Source organism: Lepus europaeus, chromosome 5 (genome assembly GCF_033115175.1).
Source record: "Lepus europaeus isolate LE1 chromosome 5, mLepTim1.pri, whole genome shotgun sequence".
NCBI classification, from domain to species: domain Eukaryota; kingdom Metazoa; phylum Chordata; class Mammalia; order Lagomorpha; family Leporidae; genus Lepus; species Lepus europaeus.
This window is the reverse complement of record NC_084831.1, coordinates 125,657,722-125,679,949: the sequence shown is the minus strand read 5'-3', so window position 1 is coordinate 125,679,949 and position 22,228 is coordinate 125,657,722. Positions and strand designations below refer to the sequence as shown.

Below are 22,228 nucleotides of genomic sequence, written 5' to 3'. Positions count from 1 at the left end.
AGGGGTGGGGCTGGGGCGAGAGCCAGGGCAAGACCACAGATGAACCCCAGTCTCCCATACCAGAGGCGGCAGGGTGGAGGCCACCAGGAAGCCAGGTTTAAGTGCCATTCTGAGTCCCAGCGTAACTTTGCCAGCCCCTTGCCCATGTCTCCTTTTCCCTGGGAAGAAGGCTCTCCAAGGTCCTTGCAAGGAAACCGGGAAAAGAGCAAGTGGACAGCAGCAAAACCCAGATGAGGATGTGAGAGTCCTGGCCCTTGCCCTCATCACCCCACCCCTCTTACCCCAGCCCCCACTCTCCCACCTGCCCAGTCACCAGGAGGGGACCGTGGTCAGGTTCTGGACACAGGCCCCACAAAGAGTTTTCCTAAGCTGCCCAGGCCAACCGGACTCACTGGGAATAAGGGGCTCTTAGGAAGGAAGAGATATGGGCTGAAAAGAGGAGTGGAAGAGTGCTGAGAGGAAGAAGCAGGATTGGAAGGTCGCTGGGGAAGGCGCGAAGGGCAGTCAGGCAGGCTTGGAGTGCACCACAGCATCAAACCAGCAATAAGAAAAGTAGATACAAAGTTATAATGCAAATGAGCATGGATGAAATTCCCACTAATAGCTCTGCCACCTCCGGCGTGCATGTGCGCCGTGGGCATGTGTTCATGCATGTGTGTGTGTGCACATGTGTGTGTGCTGCAGGGTGGCGGCAGCAGCAGCAAAGGGGGTCACGGGTAGTACAGAGAGGTAGTGGTCTGGATTTCAGGACCTGAGTGTCCTCCCCTACTCAGCGGTGACTGTCACTGTTGAACCCTGATGACCATCTAACGTGAACCACGATGGCCGAGGACCCCAGAGGCAGCTATGGTGAAAGGGGCTCTGCCAGCTGTGTGTGCTTGGACAAGCAGCAACCTCCTGAGCCTCAACATATCTCTCTGTAAAATGGGATTCCCGAAGGCTGCCCCTGCTTCTTAGGTTGCCGTGGAAATGAGGGAGATAATGCACCTAACGGCCTAGGACCTTAGCAGGAGCGCAGCTTGCCTTCAGGTTGTTGGAAGCATTTGCCATTTCCCTGTTGCTGATCAACCTTTTTTGGGCTTTCTCCAGAGGCATTCCCTAAGGAGTCCCATAATTCCTCCCCAAGCTCCCCCACCTCTTTCCACCCCCAGGTCTGGGAGGTGCCAACTCCCACCTGGGCAGGCCCAGACAGGTGCCCAGGCGCCAGCAGATGGGCTGAGCTGGAGGGGAAAGGAGGCTTGAGGAGGGGGGCTGGGGGGGGGGGACAGGGGATCAGGTGGCATCTCAGTTCTTGCATCATCATTGCCATGGCGCTGATTAAAAACCAATCTCTACCTAATGAGCCCCCAGCAACAACAGTCCTACCTCCCCCATCCTTCTGCCCTCCACCCCATCCAAGAAATTGGGAGACGGAGGGACTCGGGAGAGAGTGCCATGAGAGAGAGGAGAAATGCAGAAAGAATAGGAGAGAGACAGGGGAAGCAGAAGGAAGAGCAGAGAGGCAGGGGGACAGACAGACCCAGAGAAAGAGAAAGAACATGGGAAACCCAAGTCATTGGGTCACAGATACAGGGGAGCCAGGGAGGAATGGGAAGACACAATCACAAAAGACAGCGACGCAGGGAGAGAGAGAAAACAACAAGAAGCAGAGGGTGGGAGCAGAACTGCTGCATTTTGCCAAAGCTTTGTGGAAGACTCAGAGATGCAAGATATGGGCAAGACAGAGCCATGGGGAGAGACTTAAAGAGGAGAAGAGGAGGACTGTTGGGGAGACACAGACCTGGGCGGATACCGACATGGAGAAAATACAGCTACCCAGGGATGGAGTGGTCCCAAGGTAGGCCCCAAGACAGGCGAAGACTAGAGACGGGAAGGGGGGGTAGGCAGACAGCACACGGCAGTGAGGAAACAGAAAGTGCCAGAGACAAAGAGACAAGGTGGGGAGGCTCAGTGGACAGAACGAGGAGGTGAAGGACTCTTACTAAGATGGGGGAGGGGGGGAGGGCAGATCCCAAAGGACAAGCATTGAGGAACACAGACGCAGAACCCAGAAAGACCCTCAAAGCAGAAAGGGTGGGGAGCACAGAGGCAGATGGGAGCCAAGCCCACCTCCCTCACTGTGAGCTTTTAATCAGATGCTCCAGCCCCACAACTTGCAGCCCTAAAGCAGCCAGGCTGAGCTGTCCCCAATGCAAGCTGAGGTTTGATGGGAGAGGAGAGTGAGCGTGCCCTGGGCACTACTTCCTCCTCCTTTGCACCTGTCACCCCCAGATCCCAGACCTGAAGGGGCCCACTCCAAGCCTTCACTTGGGGATTTGGTTTTGCTGTTTTGAGGAACAACAAGAAAGGATATGTGTTTGGCAAGGACTACTGCATCTACTGAACCTGGGGTCAGTTAGGCCTGGGTCCCAGCATAGGTGACCCTGGACAAGTTGCTTAGACTGTCTTATTCCATCATCTGTGAAGTGGGGATGATGCTGTCTTCTTCACTGGGCTTTGGGACCCCTGGTGAAAGGTGGCTTGTGGCCGTACTGGGTAAACCCAAGTGCCCTTCCAAACCTCCCACCAGTGCCATGATGAAGGTGAGAAGCTTCCCGCACACCTGTATCTGGGGTACTATGGTTGAGGGCGGCTGGGGGAGCTCCAAGGCCAGCTCAGGTTGCCTGCAGCCCCAGGCCCCTGGTAAGGGGTAGGAACACTCAGGGAGGTGTGCGTGGAGGTCTTTGCTGTACTGAGGAAGGCGGAGCAGGGTCTGGGGACAGGGCAGGCTAGTGTGGCTTTACAACTGATGGTGACATTTTATACATGTTCACTTTTTCCAACTGCGATTCACAAATGTCTCTCCAGCTCCAGACAGTCCTCGAGGTAGGCTGGTGGGGGAGGGAGGTTGGTGGGCAGGGAAGACACAGGGGCTTGGGCCTAGTCCTTGAGAGTGGGGGAGGGCCTGGAGGAGCCGGGGAAGCAGTGGGTTTGGCATGAGAGGGGGTGACATATGTGGGGAACCCTGGGGACCCAACCAGGCAAGCGGCTGGCAGGGAGAGCAGACGGAGTTAACCCTTGCTGTGCCGCACTGCTTGACCCTGGCTGGGAGTGGCCCGGGGGTTGGAGGCTGATTTTGCTTGGCCAGGCCCTGCCTGGGGTCACAGGGGCCAGGCAGCAGGAGGAAGCCGGGCAGAGGCTGTGGCGTTTGTGGGCAGTGGCTGAGCGTCTTAGAGCCTCTGCTTCTGTGGGTCTCTCCCCTTGTCTGTCAGTCTGTCTTTTCTCTGCCTCCACCTCTCTGTGCCTCAAGAAGGTGACAGCGGGTCTCCACTCTGGCTAACGACACAATCTGTCACTCTCTCTGCTGCCAGCCCGGCGGGAAGCCCCCTTCTCTGCGCCAGCCCCCGAGCCCTCTGGCCCTGGCCCCCTAGGCCTGATCGCCTTTGTCTCCTCGCCCCTTTCTTCTTCCCTCTCCACTCACCTCTCCTCAGCTCGGAGCCCATCTCCAATCTCATTAGGCCTCCAACCACTGCACCGCCCCCGCCCCCAGCCTCTTCTCCTCCCTCCCCCATCCATCTGTCTTCCCCGAAGCTCTCCTCTTTGTGTCCACCCATCTGTCACTACCAGCTCTGGGCCTACTCCCCTCCTGGCCACGCCCGCCTGGCCTTTCTCCCCTTGGGCTCAGCCTTCCCCTCCCTTCCCTCCTTCAGCCCTGCTAGGAATCCCTCCTTCCTGGTGTCCTCGCTACCTTCTCTTCCCTGCATCCCCCAGTTTCTCTGACTTCTCAGTTGTGAGCTGGGGGAGAATTGGGGACCCTGGGGTCCGAGCCCGCAGCCCCCCGGGGCTGGCAATACTAGCTCACATTTGCATCATCTCAGACCAATGGCTGCTCCTCGTGCCTCATGAGAGGACCCCTGCGCCGGCTCCAATTTCCCTCCCTGTCGGGGACGGGGGCCATAGCTGCCGTCCTCCGCAACAGGAGCGTGGGAGCTCCTCTGCCTTCCCGGTTCCGGAAGAGTAAAAATCCACCCTGAGGTCTGATCAGACCCCAACTTTCCAAGGGTCTCGTCTCTGCTGGCCCAAACTTCAGTAACTCCTGCCAGAGTGGTTTTTTTTTTTTCTTTTTTGACAGGCAGAGTGGACAGTGAGAGAGAGAGAGACAGAGAGAAAGGTCTTCCTTTGCCATTGGTTCACCCTCCAATGGCTGCCACAGCCGGTGTGCTGTGGCCGGCACACCGCGCTGATCCGATGGCAGGAGCCAGGTGCTTCTCCTGGTCTCCCATGGGGTGCAGGGCCCAAGCACTTGGGTCATCCTCCACTGCACTCCCTGGCCACAGCAGAGAGCTGGCCTGGAAGAGGGGCAACCGGGACAGAATCCAGCGTCCGGACCGTGACTAGAACACAGTGTGCCGGCGCCGCAAGTGGAGGATTAGCCTATTGAGCCGCGGCGCCGGCCGCCAGAGTGCTTTCAAGGCCAAGATGCTGAAAGTGGGATAGGATCTTCCACAGGATGCTGCAACACAATTTCCCCAAATCCTGCTGCCCCTGGGTTGGAGGGCAATGGCCCCTCTCAGGTCTCTCTTCCTAGAACTGATTCTTGGTCTACCTCTGAATTCATGAATCCATCAGTCCTTTTCAAATCACGCCTGCCCTGAAGGGTTTTAGACGAGAGTGAGAAGGGGGAGGAGGTTACAACTCCAGCTCTCTACCTTCGGAGACGAATTGGCAGACAGCAGTGCCTGTCTGAGCCTCAAGGCCAGTGTTACAGATCAGGACCCTGGGGCCCAGAGAGAAAGCAAGCCCTTTCCAAGGTCACCCAGCATTAGTGAACTCCCCCTTACTGTTCCCACCTGCCCAAAGCAAACCCTCCCTCTGGTGACATTTGGCAGAACCCACTTCAGGCGCCGATTTTGCATGGTGCACACTCGGCCTCACCAGGTCATTGATCTCGTGTCATGTCGCATCCTGCCATCTAGACCCTGGACCCAGAGTCTCTAAGGGAAGGCATCTATCGCTTATTCTTCCATGACGCTGGGACAGAATGCTTGCTCGGGGCCTTACTCAACAACCGTTCGCTACTGCCGTGGCTGCCTATGCAGATGTCAGGCAGATTCTAGCCCCAGCCCAGTCTCTTTTACTTACCTTGGGTAAATCACATCAGTCCTCTGGGCTTCCGTGTCCCCCATCTATCAGATGAGTTAGATTCACAGATAGCATTTCTAAGGTCTTCATGTCCCCTCGAAGAAAAGAGGTCCTACTGAGTGAGATGGGATCCTGGCACACAATGGCAGATGTCGGATGAAAAGCATCTCCCAGGAAGTGCCTTTGTAAGCAGTGACCCAGAGGTGCGAAAGAGAAGAGCAAACCCCTTCACTCCAATAATAAGCTAAGGGACAGATAGACCCCAGCCGGTAGGAAAGGCTTCAGCGTTGAGTCTTAAGGGACGAAGCACCACAGTAGGCGGAGACAGGCTGGGTCCTGGGGACAGGGGTGGTCAGTTACCCAACTCTCTGCATGGGTTGGAAGAGAAAGTGCAGTGTCCTCTAGCAGCTTGAAGCAGGGAAAGAGGGAAGCTCTCAGAAGGCACAGAAGTGAGCAGTCTTGATAAAAGGGGGAGGGGAAGGGAGGGGATCCAGGAGTCTGTGGCCCTGAGATGCTGCCAGCCCACTCAACACACGGTCTTCAGGGCACAGGAGATACCTGGTGAGGAGCCAGAGCATGGTCCCCTGGGGTGGGGGAGCTGCTTGGGAGTCCCAGTGGGGTCCCCTGGGGGGCTGCGCTCCTTCCACAAAGCAGGCTTTTCCAAGGGCCACGGAAGCAGCCCAGTTTCTCTGGGGAGGGGGAGAAGGGATGGGGGCATGGGAGGGCAGACAGTCTTCTTGTGTTTAAGAGCCCTCCCGAGGCAGAGGAGGCTGGAGTATCCAAGTCCTAACTCCTGCGCTTCTCTTTCTTCCACAGCCCCTGATCCCTCGATTGTGCTCAAGCCTCTGCTCCCCAGTTCAGCCCCCTCACTGGGCGCCAGCCACTTCCCTGCTTCCCGAAGCTGCCAGCAGGATGAGGGAGTTTACTGCTCTGTCCGCTGGGAGACCTGTTGGCCGAGGGAGGCGCGGAGCCGGCCCAGGCGATGGCGGCAGCTGTGCTCAGCTCCCCGCCAGCACAGTGCAGCTTCTAGGGCTCCAACTGGGAGGGCGGGCTGGGGGGAGCAGCCGGGTGTTATGGGTGTTATTTCCCTATCTCAGAACCCCAAACACGTACCCTCGAGGGGATCTGCAGAGAAAAATCTCCCCTCAGCAGGGCGGGGTCAGGTCAGTTGCCCAGGCAGAGCTAAGAGGAAGGCAGGGGCCTGTGGGGATGGCCAGTCCTTCGCGGGGCTGGGGTTTGCAGGCCCGCGGCAGCGCCAGGCACTTGGCCGGCAACGTGGGGAAGGCTGGCTTCAGGCTGCAGCTTTCCCCCTCAGCTGACTCAGCCGCTGCCCACGATCTTTCAGCAGCTCCACTCCAGTAGTTCTGCCTCCAAGAGGACCCCGGGAACCAGAGCTTCTCTACGGAGCCCAGTTCTTTCTGAAACAGTCAGTCCCAGACCACTCTTGATGTGGTCTACCCAAAGCCCACCACCAACATAAAGCCCACGCTCCTGAGCATGCCTCTGTGGCCTGGCTCCAGCCTCGCCGCCTGGCTGCTCGTGGCTCGGCCACACCGGGTAACTCGCCTTTTCAAATCACACAGCACTTGTCCCTGTTCTTCATTCTGTGCTTCCATACTTGGTGAATGTCTTAAATCCCAACTCCAATGCCACCCCCACTGTCTTGGATCCCTCTGTGCTACCAGAGTGCCCCAGATACGCCACAGTGGCTCCATCTATTGCACTGGATTGCACCCAGCTGTGAGCGTATCTGGCCCTTCTCTCACCCTGACGTGAGCTGCTCAGGGTGAGGTGGTGTCTCGGTGGCATCGAAACGCCATCCTTTCCAAGAGAAGGCACGTGCCAACGCTGGTGTTACAAGAGGGAGCCAGGGCTCTGCCAGGAGCTCTCCTTTCAGGACTGTGTCCGACCCAGCCTTCCTCTTGGGTCCTCTGGAGACCAAGAAGCTGTCAGGGCTCACTGAACGAGGTTGTCTGGGCAGAGGGATGAGTCACAGCACAAGTCAGATGGGATAACCTATTTTAATGAAACCCCCTATTTATATATTTACAAAAAAAGAAAAAGAAAACAACAAAAATAGAAATTACAGCTTAATAAAAAGTACAACTGAGCAGTGTGTGCTGGAGGCGGGAGTCTTCCCAGCAGCACACCCACCCTGAAGTGCCAGGTGAGGACCTGCAGAGAGGGGGATGGGAAGGAGCACGCTCAGTCCGGTCGCCCCTGCCCCCACAGTGTTCCTTCTCAGGGCTTCGAGGGGAGGGGTGGGTGGGGAGCAGAGAAAGGTACAAGGCAGGGCCAAAAGAGAAGAGGGATCCTGAAGGGTGGCAAATTAGGGTGGGAGACCAGGAGTTCAACAGCAGCAAGAAGCTCCTGTTTGGAATTCCAGAATCTGGCAGGCGTAGGAGAGGAGGAAAGGACGGGGAAGGGGTTGGGGAATGGGTAGGGAATAGAGGCGACTTGTTCCTCTCTGTCTCTTTTGGACAGTTCCACTCCCTTCTGTTAATCCCAGTCTGAGGCAGACTCAGAGAGCTTCCAGTGACAAACTAGTGGTTTGTGTCCCAGTGGGACTGATGATCTTGGAAGTGCAGAGCTGGCGGGACACGCTGGGGTCCTCCTTAGTAAGACACAGATCCTGGCTCGCGGGGAGCGATGAAAAGGATGTCGGCCTTGGCATTGACGCAATAGGTGACGATGAGCGAGAAGGCGAGGATGCCGAAGCCTACCATCAGGGTGAGGAACTGCAGGGCACGGGGGAGGAGAGGAGGATTCTCAGGGGATGTGGCTGCAGTGGGCCACTGTTTGCGGCTGGCAGATATGGGGATCTGGGCTTCAAGCACCAAGTAGGGGAAAGTCACGGGCAACTTAAATCTCCCCATTGGGAAATGCCATGTCTCTGTCCTCGCGTCTACCTTGTATTAGATTTTAAGCATCTTGAAAGTAGGACCTGTGGCTTTGACTCTCTCCTGGCACTTACAGCACCGACTGACTTATGGCAGGGGCACAGTCATACTGGACTGGCTCATCCCAACTGGGCCAGATGGGAATGGGAGCTGTGGAAAAACTTCCCGGATCCACAGGGCCTCTCCAGAATGAACACAGACTCCAGCTGTCGGTGAGAAAGCCTTCCCCTGGGACACACTGACTGACCAGGGACAGATCTGCCGCAGGTTTTTAACACAAATCTGAGGCAAATGGACGTGGGCAGGAGCTAAGAGACGTAAAAAGAAATGAAACAGATTTCTGCCACCTGCCTCCCCCAACCCCTCACCTCAAGCTCTTTGCTGGCGATGAGAAATATCCGGGCACGGATGTCCTTCCAGCGGCTCTCAGTCCATGTGGAGTATTCAGTGGAGCTCCACTGACTCAGTTCGAAGGCAGGGGACAAGGCCCTGGACAGCCGTGCCGTGGAACGCACACAGCGGGGCAGCCGGTCCGTCTTGTTGGAATTCAAGGGGCCCTGCACCCATGAGTACTCGTAGAACTGCAGAGGAGGAGGGGCCACACTGTGGGCTGAGGTGATCCTCTCACTCGCCCTCTCGCCTCAGACCCACACCATGCTCCAACCCACCACCCCCACTGGCTGTCATCGTCCCACCCTTTAGACTGTTTCCACCCAGGCTACTGCCTCTTCAGAGCTCATGTTCCAAGGGCTGCCTCCCCGACCTGTCCAGCCCACTCCCCAGGTCCACCCAGGCCCAGTAGATATGCCAGCCATCCGCAGGGAAAGGGGCCTGGGGCACCTCCGACACCCACCACCACTCACATCCTTGTTTTCACTCGGGACTTTACTTGGGTCTTGGCACTGCTCTCGGGTGAGGTTCATCACCGTGCCGGTCAAATTTGCCAAGGCATACTGCACCACGTAGGTGGTGTTGGTGGGGCTGGAGACGGCGATGTAATGCTGAAGAGGGCTGTCGCCTGATTGCAGACCCAGGGAAGGGGACGATGGTCGGTGGAAGGTGGGGCAAGGGCAGGCAGAAACAAGGAAAGTCCAAAATTGGCAGGAGCCAGAAGAGGGAAGGTTAAGTGAAAACGACCCAACAAACACAGGGAGAAAGAAAAGTAAAATGGGGAAGGGAGGATGGGGGCAAAAAAAAAAAAATCCAGTAAAGGTTAAATAGAAGTGATGACCTCTGCTCAGCTAAGGGTCCTGTCTGCACACCACATGCTTACCCAAGTAGGACCGGAGGTCGTGCCTGAGGACAGACTGAAACCAGGAGTTGTTGGCTCTGATCAGAAACCCATAGAGCAGGCGGGTGACCTAGGATTGGAACAGCGACAAGAGAAAACCCTGGGACTTGGAGCAGGCCCAGGGAAGGAATTCCGAGCGGAGATCCAGTCGTGGGGCAGGAAGCAGGCTGGCCAGGAGGACTGGAGCTGGGAGATGGAGGTGAGCCGTGAGGGTGTACACGACTCCCATCCAGGAGCTCTCTGGGGCACCAGGTGCACCAAGCGTAAGGTTTGGGAAAAGAGACAAGGGCCCTAAAGGACGGGGGCAGCCTGCTGTGCAAACTGAGGAGGAAGAGGGGCTGGGGCCCATCTGCTCTTACCGTTTGGGGATCAGCCTGAATTGTGTGGGTGAAGTTGGTTCCTCCTGCAAGCTCATACAGTGCGCGTGCCAGCACCGTGGCCACATTCGCCAGGGCCTGTGGTAGGTGAGGAGTGGGGCTGAGTGATCCGTCTCTTCCATCCTCAAGCACTAACCTTCTCGGCATCTTCACCGCGTTCCCTGTGCTCCCACCCAGCTGGGGTCAGTGCTACCTTGGCAGTGTCTGTCACCAAGTTCAGGTCCTCTTCAGGGCTCAGCCACTCTGGATAGACCACATTAATGTTCTCAGCGGTGTCATAAATGCTCTCGTAGTATCTGCCAGGAAAGTCGGCATGAGCCTTGGCTGAGTGTAGCCAAGGCTCTGCCCCTTTGCTACTCAAATGCCTCTGATGCAGGAACGTAGCATCTTACTTTTCGTCATCCAGAGGAAAGGGGAAGAGAGAAAATCAGGATCCCACATTAAAGGAAATACGGAGAATGGCAGCAGTAAGGGTGGGAGTCACTAGGGAAGTAACAGACTTTCCTGGCAGACAAGGTCAAGAAGGTAAATGGGCCGAGGTCTTTCAACACAGGATGATCTGGGCTGGCGATGCACGAGATCAGTCAACCTGATTTTCAGAGAACTCTGACATGCATCAGGACTACTGTACGACTGTGTGCTTGAACATTTATATTGAGGGTAGCTGACAGTGGGGGAGGGGAGTGGGGTCAGACAGGTGGTAGGATCAGGTCTGCTCACAGATATATAAGAATATATCAGGGCCAGTGCTATGGCGTAGCAGGTAAAGCCATTGCCTGCAGTGCTGACATCCCATATGGATGCCAGTTCGAGTCCCAGCTGCTCCACTTCCTATCCGGCTCTCTGCTATGGCCTGGGAAAGCAGCTAAAGACAGCCCAAGTCCTTGGGCCCCTGCACCTGCTTGGGAGACCCGGAAGAAGCTCCTGGCTCCTGGCTTCAGATTAGCACAGCTCCAGCCATTGTGGCCAATTGTGGAATGAACTAGCAGATAGAAGACCTCTTTCTCTGCCTCTCCTTTTCTATGTAACTCTTTCAAATAAATAAATAAATCTTAAAAAAAAAAAAAAAAAAAAAAAGAACAAACCAGGAGCCAACGCTGTGGCATAGTGGGATAAACCACTGTCTACAGCGCCAGCATCCCACATGGGTGCTGGCTTGAGTCCCAGCTGCTCTACTTCTGATCCGGCTCCCTGCTAATGCACCTAGGAAAGCAGCGGAAGATGGCCCAAGTGCTTGGGTCCTTGCACCCGTGTGGGAGATTCGGAAGAAGCTCCTGGCTCCTGGCTTTGGTCTGGCCCAGCCTCAGCTGTTGTAGCCATTTGGGGAATGAGCCAGTGGATGAAGACCTCTCTTTATCTCTCTCTATCTTTCCCTCTCTCAACTCTATCAAAATAAATAAAGTTTTAAAAAAAATTTTAAAAAAGGAATATACCAGATGGAGTAACCATGACAATCCTTGGGGGGCCCCAAGGAGGTAGGTCTTAAAAGAGGAGCTAAAAGAAAAGAACTCCCAGCCTGGACTGTCAGAGGACCCCTGCCCCTCAGTCAGCTCAGCCATAGGATCAAGTCCAAAATGTGTTCAAACAGAATCATCCCAAAGTGGTGCAGAAGAGACCTGACCCTAACTGCTGTAACCCTCACTCCCCTGAATGAATGAAAACGTGCTACTTGGCTGGGGTTGGAGAACTGGAGCTTAAGCATTTTTGCTTAGAAACCCATTTGGCCCCAAGGAGACTGGGGGACTCAGCAATCCAGCCTGAGCAGGAAGTGCCCTCCTGTCCCAGGCCTCAAGTCAGGCAGAGCTCAAGGGTATCATGGAGCAGGAAAGCGAGGACTAACAGGGCCTCACTTCTTGTCTCTGGAGCCCCCCTCCCAACTGTAGGGTACATTTCCATCCTTGTGCACCTACCACAGGTGCATTAACAGTGTCTGTGGCACCCTAGGCAGGGCCATGGACAGGGACTGCTCTCTTTCCTCCGGCCAAAGGAACCCCAGCTTGCTTCCCCCCCCGCTCTTGTTTGAGATGATGCCCTCTGCTGGCAGCCCTAGGGAACTCAAGTCCCAGGAGAGCTTGAGAGAAGCAGAGCCAAGGCTGAGGATGGTGTTCTGAATCTAAGGAGGCGGCCAGGTCTGGCATGAACAGGCCCCAGAGCCAAGAACACAAACTTACTAGAGGGTTTGGAGGGGGTTGGTGTGGGGAGAGGAGAGAGTGCGAGCTTTCTCATAGTCTGCACAATATACTCTCTCTCAGAGAATGAGGGTGCAGAGCCTGACTCTTACTTGTTGTGGAAGGAACCAGAGTGGTCGGCCAGGACAACACCAGAGATGTTTCGAGCTCGAAGAAATCGCTGCAGAGAAGATGGTGGGAGGGCCTGGGACTCACTCAGCCTCCTGAGGACGACATCGGGGACGTCAGCACCACTCCTCTCCAGTGTGGCCAGGAGTTCCTCCACCTGGGGAGCCAGGGCAGATTAACGCATGGGAGGCTGGGGACGGGAGACCAGCTTGGGGAGCTACCCTATGCTCTCCTAGATCTATATACCCCAAGCCTTTTGGGAACAGAGCTCTCTGAAGTTCCTGTAGCTCTCACCATTCTTTTCAGAGCTACAAAATCAGGGCACAAAGTGGAGGCCTGTGTTTTTTCACATTTATAGGTAAATCCCACTGTCCTCTGGACACTGCCTTCCTCTCAGTGGCTGCTTCACTGATCATTTGTTGCACAGAACTGGAGGGAGCAAATTAGTAAGGCAGAACTGTAAGCTGGACGCCAAACGGGTAACTGATTTTCTGAGTACTACAGGAGTCCAGAGCAGGGGCGACACGGAAGGCAGGAATGGCAGGAAGAGGACTTCATGGTAGAAAGCAGGCTTAGAGCTGGACCTGGAAGGGAGGAAGGGTCTTGAACAAGCACTGAGGAAGTAGAAGACGACTGGGGTAGGGCATCTGACAGAGCCAGGACTGCACTTCTGGCAGGGCAGCCTTGACAACTGGATCTATGAGGCAGCAAGGAGAGAAAGGACACTGGTCACCACTTGTCCTTCCTGGGCAGTGGCAGTCTGCTATGCACCAAGTGATCAGAGAACTACCCATCCAGAAAACCAACAGGAAGTCGCTTGGCTCAGGATTCTTCTCAGCAAGAAACAATGGCTGTGGTGTTCCTCCTTCACCCAACACCTAACCTGATCCCGTCTCACAGGCCCTGGGGGTTGGTGAGGACAGGGCAGGGGTTGGGGATGCGGCCCATATACCAAGCTGTTGAAGCAGGAAATGAAGAGAGATGCTCTGGTTACCTCGGTCCTTACAGACTCATTTTTCTGAGACATGGGATCCGTGTGCATCCAAAGCTCTAGCGAGGTTCTCAAGGCCACCTTGGGGAGAAGATGAAGAAGCAGCAATCAGTTTCCTGTTCTGGCCCTTGTCTGGGGGAAGGCAGTCAAGGAAGAGGCGGTGGTACCAGAAGTGAGCACAACAGGACCACAGAGGGGCAAGCTGTGAGTAGGGAAGGGGAGGGGAGAAAGACACGTGCTGCACACCTGTCCCAGCTCCACGAACGAGGCGATGTTCTCCAACGGCACAGGAAACTTGCCTTTCTCCATGTCGTACACCATTCTCGAGCTGCCAATGTAGTCAAAAGTTTCCTGAGGCGTGGGCATGGGTGAGAAAGGAAACAGACATTCCAGATGGTCAGAGCAGCCCCAAGGAAGGCCAGGGCACCAAAGCAGCAGGCAGGAAGGCTACTGCCTCGGGTCCTCTCAACTGTTAAGTCAGCTTCCAGGCATGTGACTTCCCTTCCACCCACCACCCCTTGGACTGTGACCACCACTCACATGTGTGCATCACAGGACTACTTGTGCCCAGAAATGGGGAAAATGGCCTTCGTAAACGCCCAAGCAACCCATAGCTGCTCTGTGCCTGCTTCTTGACTCTCGCCCTCCTCCACCCACTCAGCTATGGCTGCTATGACCTTATTCTGGGGCCAGGCTGGGTGCCAGTGGGTTCCTGGGTGGAGGGAGCAGGAGGGATCCAGAGAATGAAAGTGAAAGGATGCCTCAAATAGACCTTTTCTCAGTAGGGGATCTAGGAGGGGGTTACATTAACTCAGGGTGTAGCAGGTTTCAAAAAAACAAAACAAAACAAAACAAAAACAAAAACAAAACCCAGAGGAACTCAAAGGGGACACATACGAGGGCATATACAAAAGCTCTGTGCTGATCCACAACTTAGGTCCAGCGCTGAGGTCCTCCCCAGACCCTCTCCTTCCCTGCCACCCCACCCCAGACAAACAGCCCTACCCCTTGGAAGAAGGCAAACATGACATTGCGGGGCAGGGTGGTCACATCTGGCGCCTTCTGCAAAGCTTCAGCTGCAGCCAGCTGGGTGACGAAGGAGGCAACAGCACTTTCAGCGCCCGGGGCCACATTCCAGAAAAAGGAGCGACTGTCCAGCTGGGTACAGCAGAAGAAAGGCAGTGGGAGTGCCCTTTAAACCCAGAAACTAAGACCAGGCCTAAACGTTCCCCACAGTTTCAGCTGAGACGACCCACGTATCTTGGGGTGATGAGCAGAGCCTGGGAGTCCCACAGCCCAGATCCCTCTCCATTTGAGCCCCCCCCCCCCATGCCTGATGCAGCAACTCTGAAATCCGATATTCCCAAGAGCCAGGCCGGGTCTTTCTGTGCTAATCCTGCCCATCCCGATCAGGGGTCAACACTCACTCGGGTGGCAGCAATTACAACCCTGTCATCAGGCTCCAATGTTCCCGATGTATTTATGGGCTTCAGCATGCTCCATACGTTGTAGTCAGACAGGGGGTCACAGACGATTTCTGCATGGACACAGTGGGCCATCAACAGCACTAGGGGAAAGGGGAGCTGTACAGAAAGCCTCTAAGCCTTCTCTGACCACGGCCCCTGGACTCTGCATCATTTTCTCAACCTCCAGCTCTTCCAGGTTGGTTTCACTGCCACCACCCACTTCAGCTACAAGCTGTTGAAGCTGTCCAGAAGTGTTTCCATTTCTACCCTGCACTCCCTGCCTGCGCCCTCTCCTTCCCTACCAAGACCTCCTCTGGCCAGCTTCTCCTCCCCTACCCCGGTACACCCAGCATGGCTGGGATCTGCCCTACCTGGGTTGATGCTGAAGGAGCTCTGGATGGAGCTGCGCCGCATGCAGGTGGCAGTGCTGACGACAGCATGCATGTGTGAGAAGAGCTGCATGGCACACAGCGGGAAGGTGGGTGCTGAGCCGTTCTGACTCAGGTTGTGATCGTGGTAGCACTGGAAGGGGGAGACGGACCCCACTGAGACAGCTAGCTGTGGAGGCCCTCCCTTACTTCTCAGAAAGAGGAGGGCCCAGCTCCATCCTTAAGCCACTCCCATTTGGGAGACATCAGTCCCTGAGCTATAGTTGTCCTGGTACAACCACAGGATCTACAAGGTCAAAGAGAAAAACTCATCAACAGGTGCAAAAGGACACAGATGCAATGGCTTGGCTTGGGCAGATGAAATTAACCCACCCCAAATGCCTGGCCTAATGTGGATCGTCAGCCACTGCTCTTAATGTGACTTGATAAAAGAAACATTGAACTAGAGATCAAAACTAAGATCCAAGATCAACTCACCATGAAACTTTGAACATATCTCTTAACTGCTCTTTGTGCCAAGAACGAAGACACTAGACTAGAACTGGTCCATATCAGAGCTCAAAAGAACCTGAGATATTCCCAAATTGAATGTCTCAATTCCTAGTCCAATGATCTTTTTACCTGATTCTTAACCAGTGCCGAACACCTTGCTTCAGATTATTCTTTCCTTTATTATTTTCTTCCAGTCTAAAAACCTTTAATGCTGTGGTATCAGGCAGGAGAGAAACAGGAGAGGGGAAAACGAGAAGAAAATACTTCTTGGTTCTTTTTGTAGTGCATCTTTCATAGGTTGCGTTAGAATGAGCAGTAGGATAGCCTATAAATAACGCTCTTCCTAGCCAGAACTGGCAAGAGCTGGCAAAATCCTTACCTGTTTGATGACCTTGGTTTCATTTTCATCTTCAAGAAGAAATATAGGGAAACTGAAGTCTTCATAAGCCAAGCCATTGCCCTCGGGGTTCCATGGCACACCTCTGCAGTGAGCAAACTCTGACCCGTAAGAGCTGGAATAAACACCTGATGGGGGGGGGGGGGGGGGAGGACAGGGTGAGGGACAAATGGGTCATTGATGCACCAAGCTCTTAGGGACCCAGTGAAGGATAAAGATTAGAATTTCATAGAGTTGGAACTGAGAGTTCAAAAGGAGGCAGTGGTGCAAAGGAGGCCTGACTCTACCATCACCCCTACTGAAATAGAGAGCCACTGGTATCAGGGAACCCGAGGTTGGCAAATTAGGGGTCCGAGCATGTGACAAGAAGGAATGATGGAAGGCCAGTGGAAGAGGGGAAGCAAGAGACGGAAGGGATGAGTGGCACAAAGAAACACTTCTGTCTGGGAGTCAGCTGCTCACAATCCACACAGGCAGGCACACACACACACCCTCTTCACAAAGACATGACACTGAAGCAACAATGAGCCTTGTGTAACAATAGGTTTCGCTAGTTGGTTGATTCTTACCAAACCCATCATTTGGGCACTGCACACTGGGAGAGAAGCCTGAGGTGGAATTGGGCTTGGCTATGGTCACTGCAAGCCCAGCAATGCGGTTGGTTCTCCCCTTCAGCTTCTCCATTGTCTCCCTGGAATAGAGAGGAATACCATGACAGAAGACAGGAAAGAGTCAGACAGGTCAGTGCCTGCCCTCCAGATGGCAACAAATGGAGAATTAAGGGACTCAGAACTGTTGACTCATTTCTTCCTTTTGCCAGTCTCTAACTTCTGATTCCAGACTAAGGCCCAAGCTGAGCTCAGGGCTCATCTATCCTGCCCCTGAGTGACCCTGGTACTCCTCCGTCTTCCCTAGAGTCTTTACTCACTACAGCTCTATTCTGCTTTTTAAATCATTCTTTTTAAAAATTTTTTTGAAAGGCAGAGAAACAGAGAATCTCCCATCTGCTTGTTCACTCCCCAAATCCCCACGACACCTGGGGCTGGGTCAGGCTGAAGCCAGGAGTTGGGAACTCAATCTGGGTTCCCCTTATAGGTGGCAGGGATCCAACCATCCCCTTGTCTCCCAGGGTGCACATTAGTAGAAGCTGGAACAGGAAGCAAAGCTGGGACTTGAACCCATGCATTTCAACACAGGATGTGGGCATATTGAGTGATGTCCTAACTGCTGTGCCCAATGCCCACCCCAAGCTCTTCTTTTAGGTCACTGAGATGACTGCCTCTGATGGTACTCATTCCTTCCGAGAGCCACTCCTGCACCTTCCCCGACCAGACCAGGGCAGCCAAGGGAAGCTTTTACTCACACTGGTGTCATTAAATGTTTCCCTTTGCGAAGGTATTTCCCTAGCAGGCACATCCAGGTCTTACCTGGTAAAGAGGTTGCCCTCTAGCAGAACCATGTAAGGAGGGTTGGGGCCATCGGTCAACACCCACTGCAGGTCCTCCATCTTCTCCACAACATGGATAACTCCTGTGTCCCCACTAATTGAAGCTGAAGGGATAGAAAAAGTCAAATTAAAGCTCCCATGGTTGACATTTCTGACTTTGCCTTCACAGATTCTACTCCTAAAGATGAAACAACATTATCTGGATGCATACAGTCATCTTTGGACTTCAGCGCAAAGCTGAATTGTCCCAGCTCCATCAGGAGGTTAACGGGAGGGAGTGGATGACAAATAGGCCCCAGAGAACACATTACAACCCTTGTTCATGAAATACCACAGAGGCTCTGTGATCTTCATTTTCTTTCCCTTTTCTCTCAACCATATCAGCCACATACACAACATTGAGGAAGAAATCGACACCAGGGCTGGTGCCGTAGCACAGCAGGTTAAAGCACCATCTACAGAGTCCAGTTCAAGTCTTGGCTGCTCCATTTCTGATCCAGCTCCCTGCTAATGTACCTGAGAAAGCAGCAGAGATGGCCCAAATCCTTGGGCCCCTGCACCCACGTGGAAGACCTGGAAGAAGCTCCAGCATCCTAGCTTCAGCCTGACCTGGCCCTGACCATTGTGGTCATTTGGGGAGTGAACCAGCAGATGGAAGATCTCTCTCTGTCTCTCCTCTTCTAACTCTGCCTTTCAAATAAATAAAAAACATAAAAATCTTAAAAAAAAAAAAAAAACTGACACCAAAGTTTTCCAACCTGTATTTCCCACTGGCGATGTGAGGCTGTATGTCTCTAGCCTGCAGTGCTAGTTTTGAATCTTCCTTTGTGAAAATCAATCCTTCATTTTAAACAGCCAGCCACGAGAACCGTGCTTCTAGACCACAGCACTGAAATACCTGCCACTGGGAATTTGCACACGGGAGAGCAAGGCCCCAACATTTAACTGTGGTCTAAACACAGAGATATTTAAATTTACGTGGGCAGTTCTAACAATAAAATTTTGAGGACTATCAGAGTCTGGAACAACTGCAGATAATATCCAGATACCACTGGATGTTCTGGGTAAAACAAAAAACAGCAGTCCTTGCCATGGCATTTAAAATATGGGATATGAGAAAACTGGTATGCAAATAAAAAAAATACATAACTTCAGCTCCAGGAAGGAAGGAAGAATTTACAATATTAGACTGAAAAACCTGGGATCCAGGTGGCGACTACGCAGTCTTCAGTTGTGCTTGCTTTCTCTGGGCCTTTAATGAGGCGCAGCTTTTCTACCTCTACTCACATGGCACAGTGGGGAGGGAAGCAGGGAGCAAGGGAGTGGGGAAAAAGAAACACATATAGCTCCCTCTGAGCACCTTCAAGAGTCTAGAAGAAGCAGGTCATTACAACCAGAAAATCAAATCTGGGTCTCACTTTTTCTCCTTCGTTTTATCATGCTGTCAGGGTATAGTTTGCTCAGAATAGACAGATTTGACCAAATAAGACTTAGAAATAAAACATAAACAGGTTGAAAAGGAAACAAGAGCTTCATGAGGAAACGGCCAGAGTCCAGCCCCTCCCCTCTTGTCTCTCTGTATTGGTGCCTGGCTTTAGTCTCTAGAGGCTATTGCTTCACTTCCCATGGGGCTGTTCAAAGAACATGCAGCAGGATGACTCACGTCAACAGGGCACTGCATGAAGTCCAGCTCCAAGAGTACAGGGCCTGGCCTTTGACGCTGATAGTGAGGTTCTAGCAAGACCAGCAATCCGACAGCCCGCATTGGACATGGATGACTTAGGTCTCTACCACCCTCAAACCCAGAGTAGAAACCTGGTCAAGTGCTTCCTTTAGCAGGAAGATGGGACAATTAACATATTCATAACACAAACTACTCTCCGACAGAGCTGCTGTTCATGAAAGAACAAAATATGACAACAGCCAAGTTAAGCAACAGAAAAACTGGGATTTGGTCTTCAGATCATAACTTTTTTCCTCACTGTGATTTTGATAGTTGTTTTAGAATCACAGTGTCATGGCAATCTATTTTGGAACACATTTACAAAGCACAAGATAAACTTGAATACTTCATTTTCAATGCTTATTCTTCAAATAGTTCATTGTTTTTTTTAATCAAAACTTTTTTTTTTTTTTTTTGACAGGCAGAGTGGATAGTGAGAGAGAGACAGAGAGAAGGGTCTTCCTTTTTGCCGTTGGTTCACCCTCCAATGGCCGCTGCGGCCAGCGCATGGTGCTGATCTGAAGCCAGGAGCCAGGTGCTTCTCCTGGTCTCCCATGCGGGTGCAGGGCCCAAGGACTTGGGCCATCCTCCATTGCCTTCCTGGGCCATAGCAGAGAGCTGGCCTGGAAGAGGGGCAACCGGGATAGAATCCAGCCCCCCAACCGGGACTAGAACCCGGTGTGCTGGCGCCGCAAGGCGGAGGATTAGCCTATTAAGCCACGGCGCCGGCCTAATCAAAACTTCTGATACCTGCCAACTATCCCAGACATTTTCTTTTCTTTTTTTTTTTTTTAAAGATATACTTATTTATCTGAAAGGCAGAGACAGATAGATCTTCCTTCCACTGGTTCACTCCCCCAAATGCCTGCAACAGCCAGGGCTAGACCAGGCTAAAGCCAGGAGCCAGGAGCTCCATCCTGGTCTCCCACATGGGTGGCTGGGACTCCCAGTACTTTGGCCATCATCTGCTGCCTTCTTAAGCACAGTAACAGGGAGCTGGATTGGAAGTAGAGCAGCTTGGAACCAGCACTCAAATGTGGGATGCTGGAACTGCAAGCCGCAGCATAACCTGCTGTGCCACAATGCCAGTCCCTAGTTTACTATTTCTAAGAAGCCCATTTTTGGGGGCCAGCACTGTGGCGCAGGTTAATCCTCTGCCTGTGGTGCTGGCATTCCATAGGGTGCCGGTTCTAGTCCCAGCTGCTCCTCTTCCCATCCAGCTCTCTGCTATGGCCTAGAAAAGCAGTGGAGGATGGCCCATGTGGGAGACCTGGAAGAAGCTCCTGGCTTCAGATTGGTGTAGCTCCGGCGATTTACGGCCATTTGGGGAGTGAACCAGTGGACAGAGGACCTTTCTCTCCGTCTCTCCCTCTCACTGCCTGTAACTCTACCTCTCAAATAATTAAATAAAATCTTTAAAACAGGGCTGCTTTAAAAAAGAACAAAAAGCCCATTTTGGTCCCAAAAAGATGTCAGAGTGCAGCTGCTGACTAGACTTCATGGAATATAAGACTTCTTTCTCCTTGGAAAATAGTATAGTAGGGTAGTTAACAGTCTTGGCTTAGAACTTGGGATGCCAGGGTTCAAATCCTGATTTTACTCCAGAATAACCTTGGAACGATTACTTACCTTCTTTAAGTCTGGGTTTCATAATTTGCAAAATGGTGCTGAGGTTCTCATGGTAGGTTGGATGAAGTATATATCTAAAATGTTTGGTATATAGAATTTTCTTAAAACTTACTGTTTATTAATTATCTTGCCTGGTTTGATGGATACTTCTTTATTATCTTCTACTCACATCTAATTTGAGTGCCTAGACTCCTAAGCAGGGCACAGGACTGAAACACCAACAGCCACAAACACAAACCCCAACTCAACTCACACTGGCAGCCAATCTGATGAGTGGCATTAAGCAGACGGACACAAGGAGCTGTTTTATTTAAGGGGATGTAGATCTTCCTCTCCACTGAGTTTCCTCCACACAAACCTGAGGAGAAGACAAAGTGTTAGAAGAAATTGAGAGACACTGGTACTAGCTTCTACCATGTCCTATTCTTGATGTATGTATGAAATGGGTAAATCATTCAATGTTGTACTTTGAAACACAAAACTAGCATCCACTCTCACTTCTTGGGCACCCTGTTGGAGCACTTAAATGCTCTACCAAGCATCTGGCTAACTGCTTCAGAAGATTACAACATATTCCATGTAGAGGAAGTACTGGTGAAGCTAAGAAAGAGAAAACTTGATTTGTCAAAGGACGGGTGTTTACCTGTGATGTGCCAGCTTCTGGTTGTATGTGTGGGCACCCTTCCACTTTTCTATCCTACATGCATATTACATGGGTGCTGGTTTAAGAGTACAGATTACAATAATGAAAAAAATTGATTTTTTTTTCCAGGAGTCAGAACAGAATTGGGAGACATTTATGTCACACACCTGTCAGTTAATCTAACATCAGTAGGTTATTTGCATGTGCCCACAGTGTAGGCTGCTGTAGCTTCTCCTTTAGGGATCTTAAAACACAATGTGAATGCTGGGGAAGGCACAGTCCTGATTATATACAGCCATGTTTTCATTTTAGGGCTCAACCAACAAGAAAGCCATATATCGGAAAGTAAGCACATTTACCCACACTATAAAGGCTTAAAGTTCCTCGAGTCAATACTTCGTGCTCGCAATAGTTAAGAGTTCCCACACCCTACCCTGGCCTCCCTTCACTAATGAAAGAAACTGAGACACGGGTTTATGGCGTAATCGACAGAGAAGAAATGATCTACCTTTTAAGCGTGCACAGCACCCACAGAACGAGGCTGTTTTCATCTTTAGAATAAAGTCTAAACGCAGGGAAGGAAGCTAAACTTTCACACCTGCACCTTTGGTTATGAGTGGGGTGGCTGGGCTGTAGGGAATTGAGGCACCGGACAAAGCGGGCTGGAAGTCCAGGAAGAGCCTGGAGCAGGTAATGAAGCGACACGACGTGCCGCAGTGGAGAAGGGACCTACAGGTTCAGGCAAAGGGGGAACTTCTGTCGTGGGAACGAAAGAGAAAGAGGATTTACAGGGTGGGGGGACAGAGGGGCAGAAGGGACCAAAAGGGAGACGCCGGCGCTCGCGTTTGGGCAGGTCCGAAGGGTTCCCCTCACACGGCGGAGCTCAAGGGCGAGGGGGCCTCACCTGCCAGTAGGGCGCAGAAAGACAACAGGAGAAGAAGACCCGTACTGCCCGGGCCAGGTCCAGAGCCGCCCCTATCCGTGGCCATCTTGCTTCTCCGCTGAGCGGAAGCCTCGGTTCCCCTCCTCTCGGGTAGTGGCCTCTCTAGGCTACCGGTGGCGCCG

The 22,228-nt window shown here is 52.8% G+C and overlaps 1 protein-coding gene across 1 annotated transcript; it reads right to left on the bottom strand.

Annotated features, from left to right (window-relative positions):
• Positions 1 to 7,123: 7,123 nt before the first annotated feature.
• NCSTN (nicastrin) lies at positions 7,124 to 22,203 on the bottom strand. The gene is made up of 17 exons (XM_062192572.1): positions 22,068 to 22,203; positions 20,774 to 20,878; positions 17,149 to 17,272; positions 16,291 to 16,412; positions 15,704 to 15,849; positions 14,815 to 14,965; positions 14,405 to 14,514; positions 13,983 to 14,135; positions 13,224 to 13,328; positions 12,981 to 13,058; positions 11,971 to 12,143; positions 9,883 to 9,985; positions 9,672 to 9,767; positions 9,295 to 9,382; positions 8,885 to 9,039; positions 8,390 to 8,602; positions 7,124 to 7,859 (listed from the first exon to the last, which is right to left on the bottom strand). The coding sequence occupies exons 1-17, from the start codon at positions 22,150 to 22,152 to the stop codon at positions 7,737 to 7,739; spliced, it is 2,130 nt and encodes a 709-aa protein (XP_062048556.1). The 5' UTR covers positions 22,153 to 22,203; the 3' UTR covers positions 7,124 to 7,736.
• Positions 22,204 to 22,228: the final 25 nt, after the last annotated feature.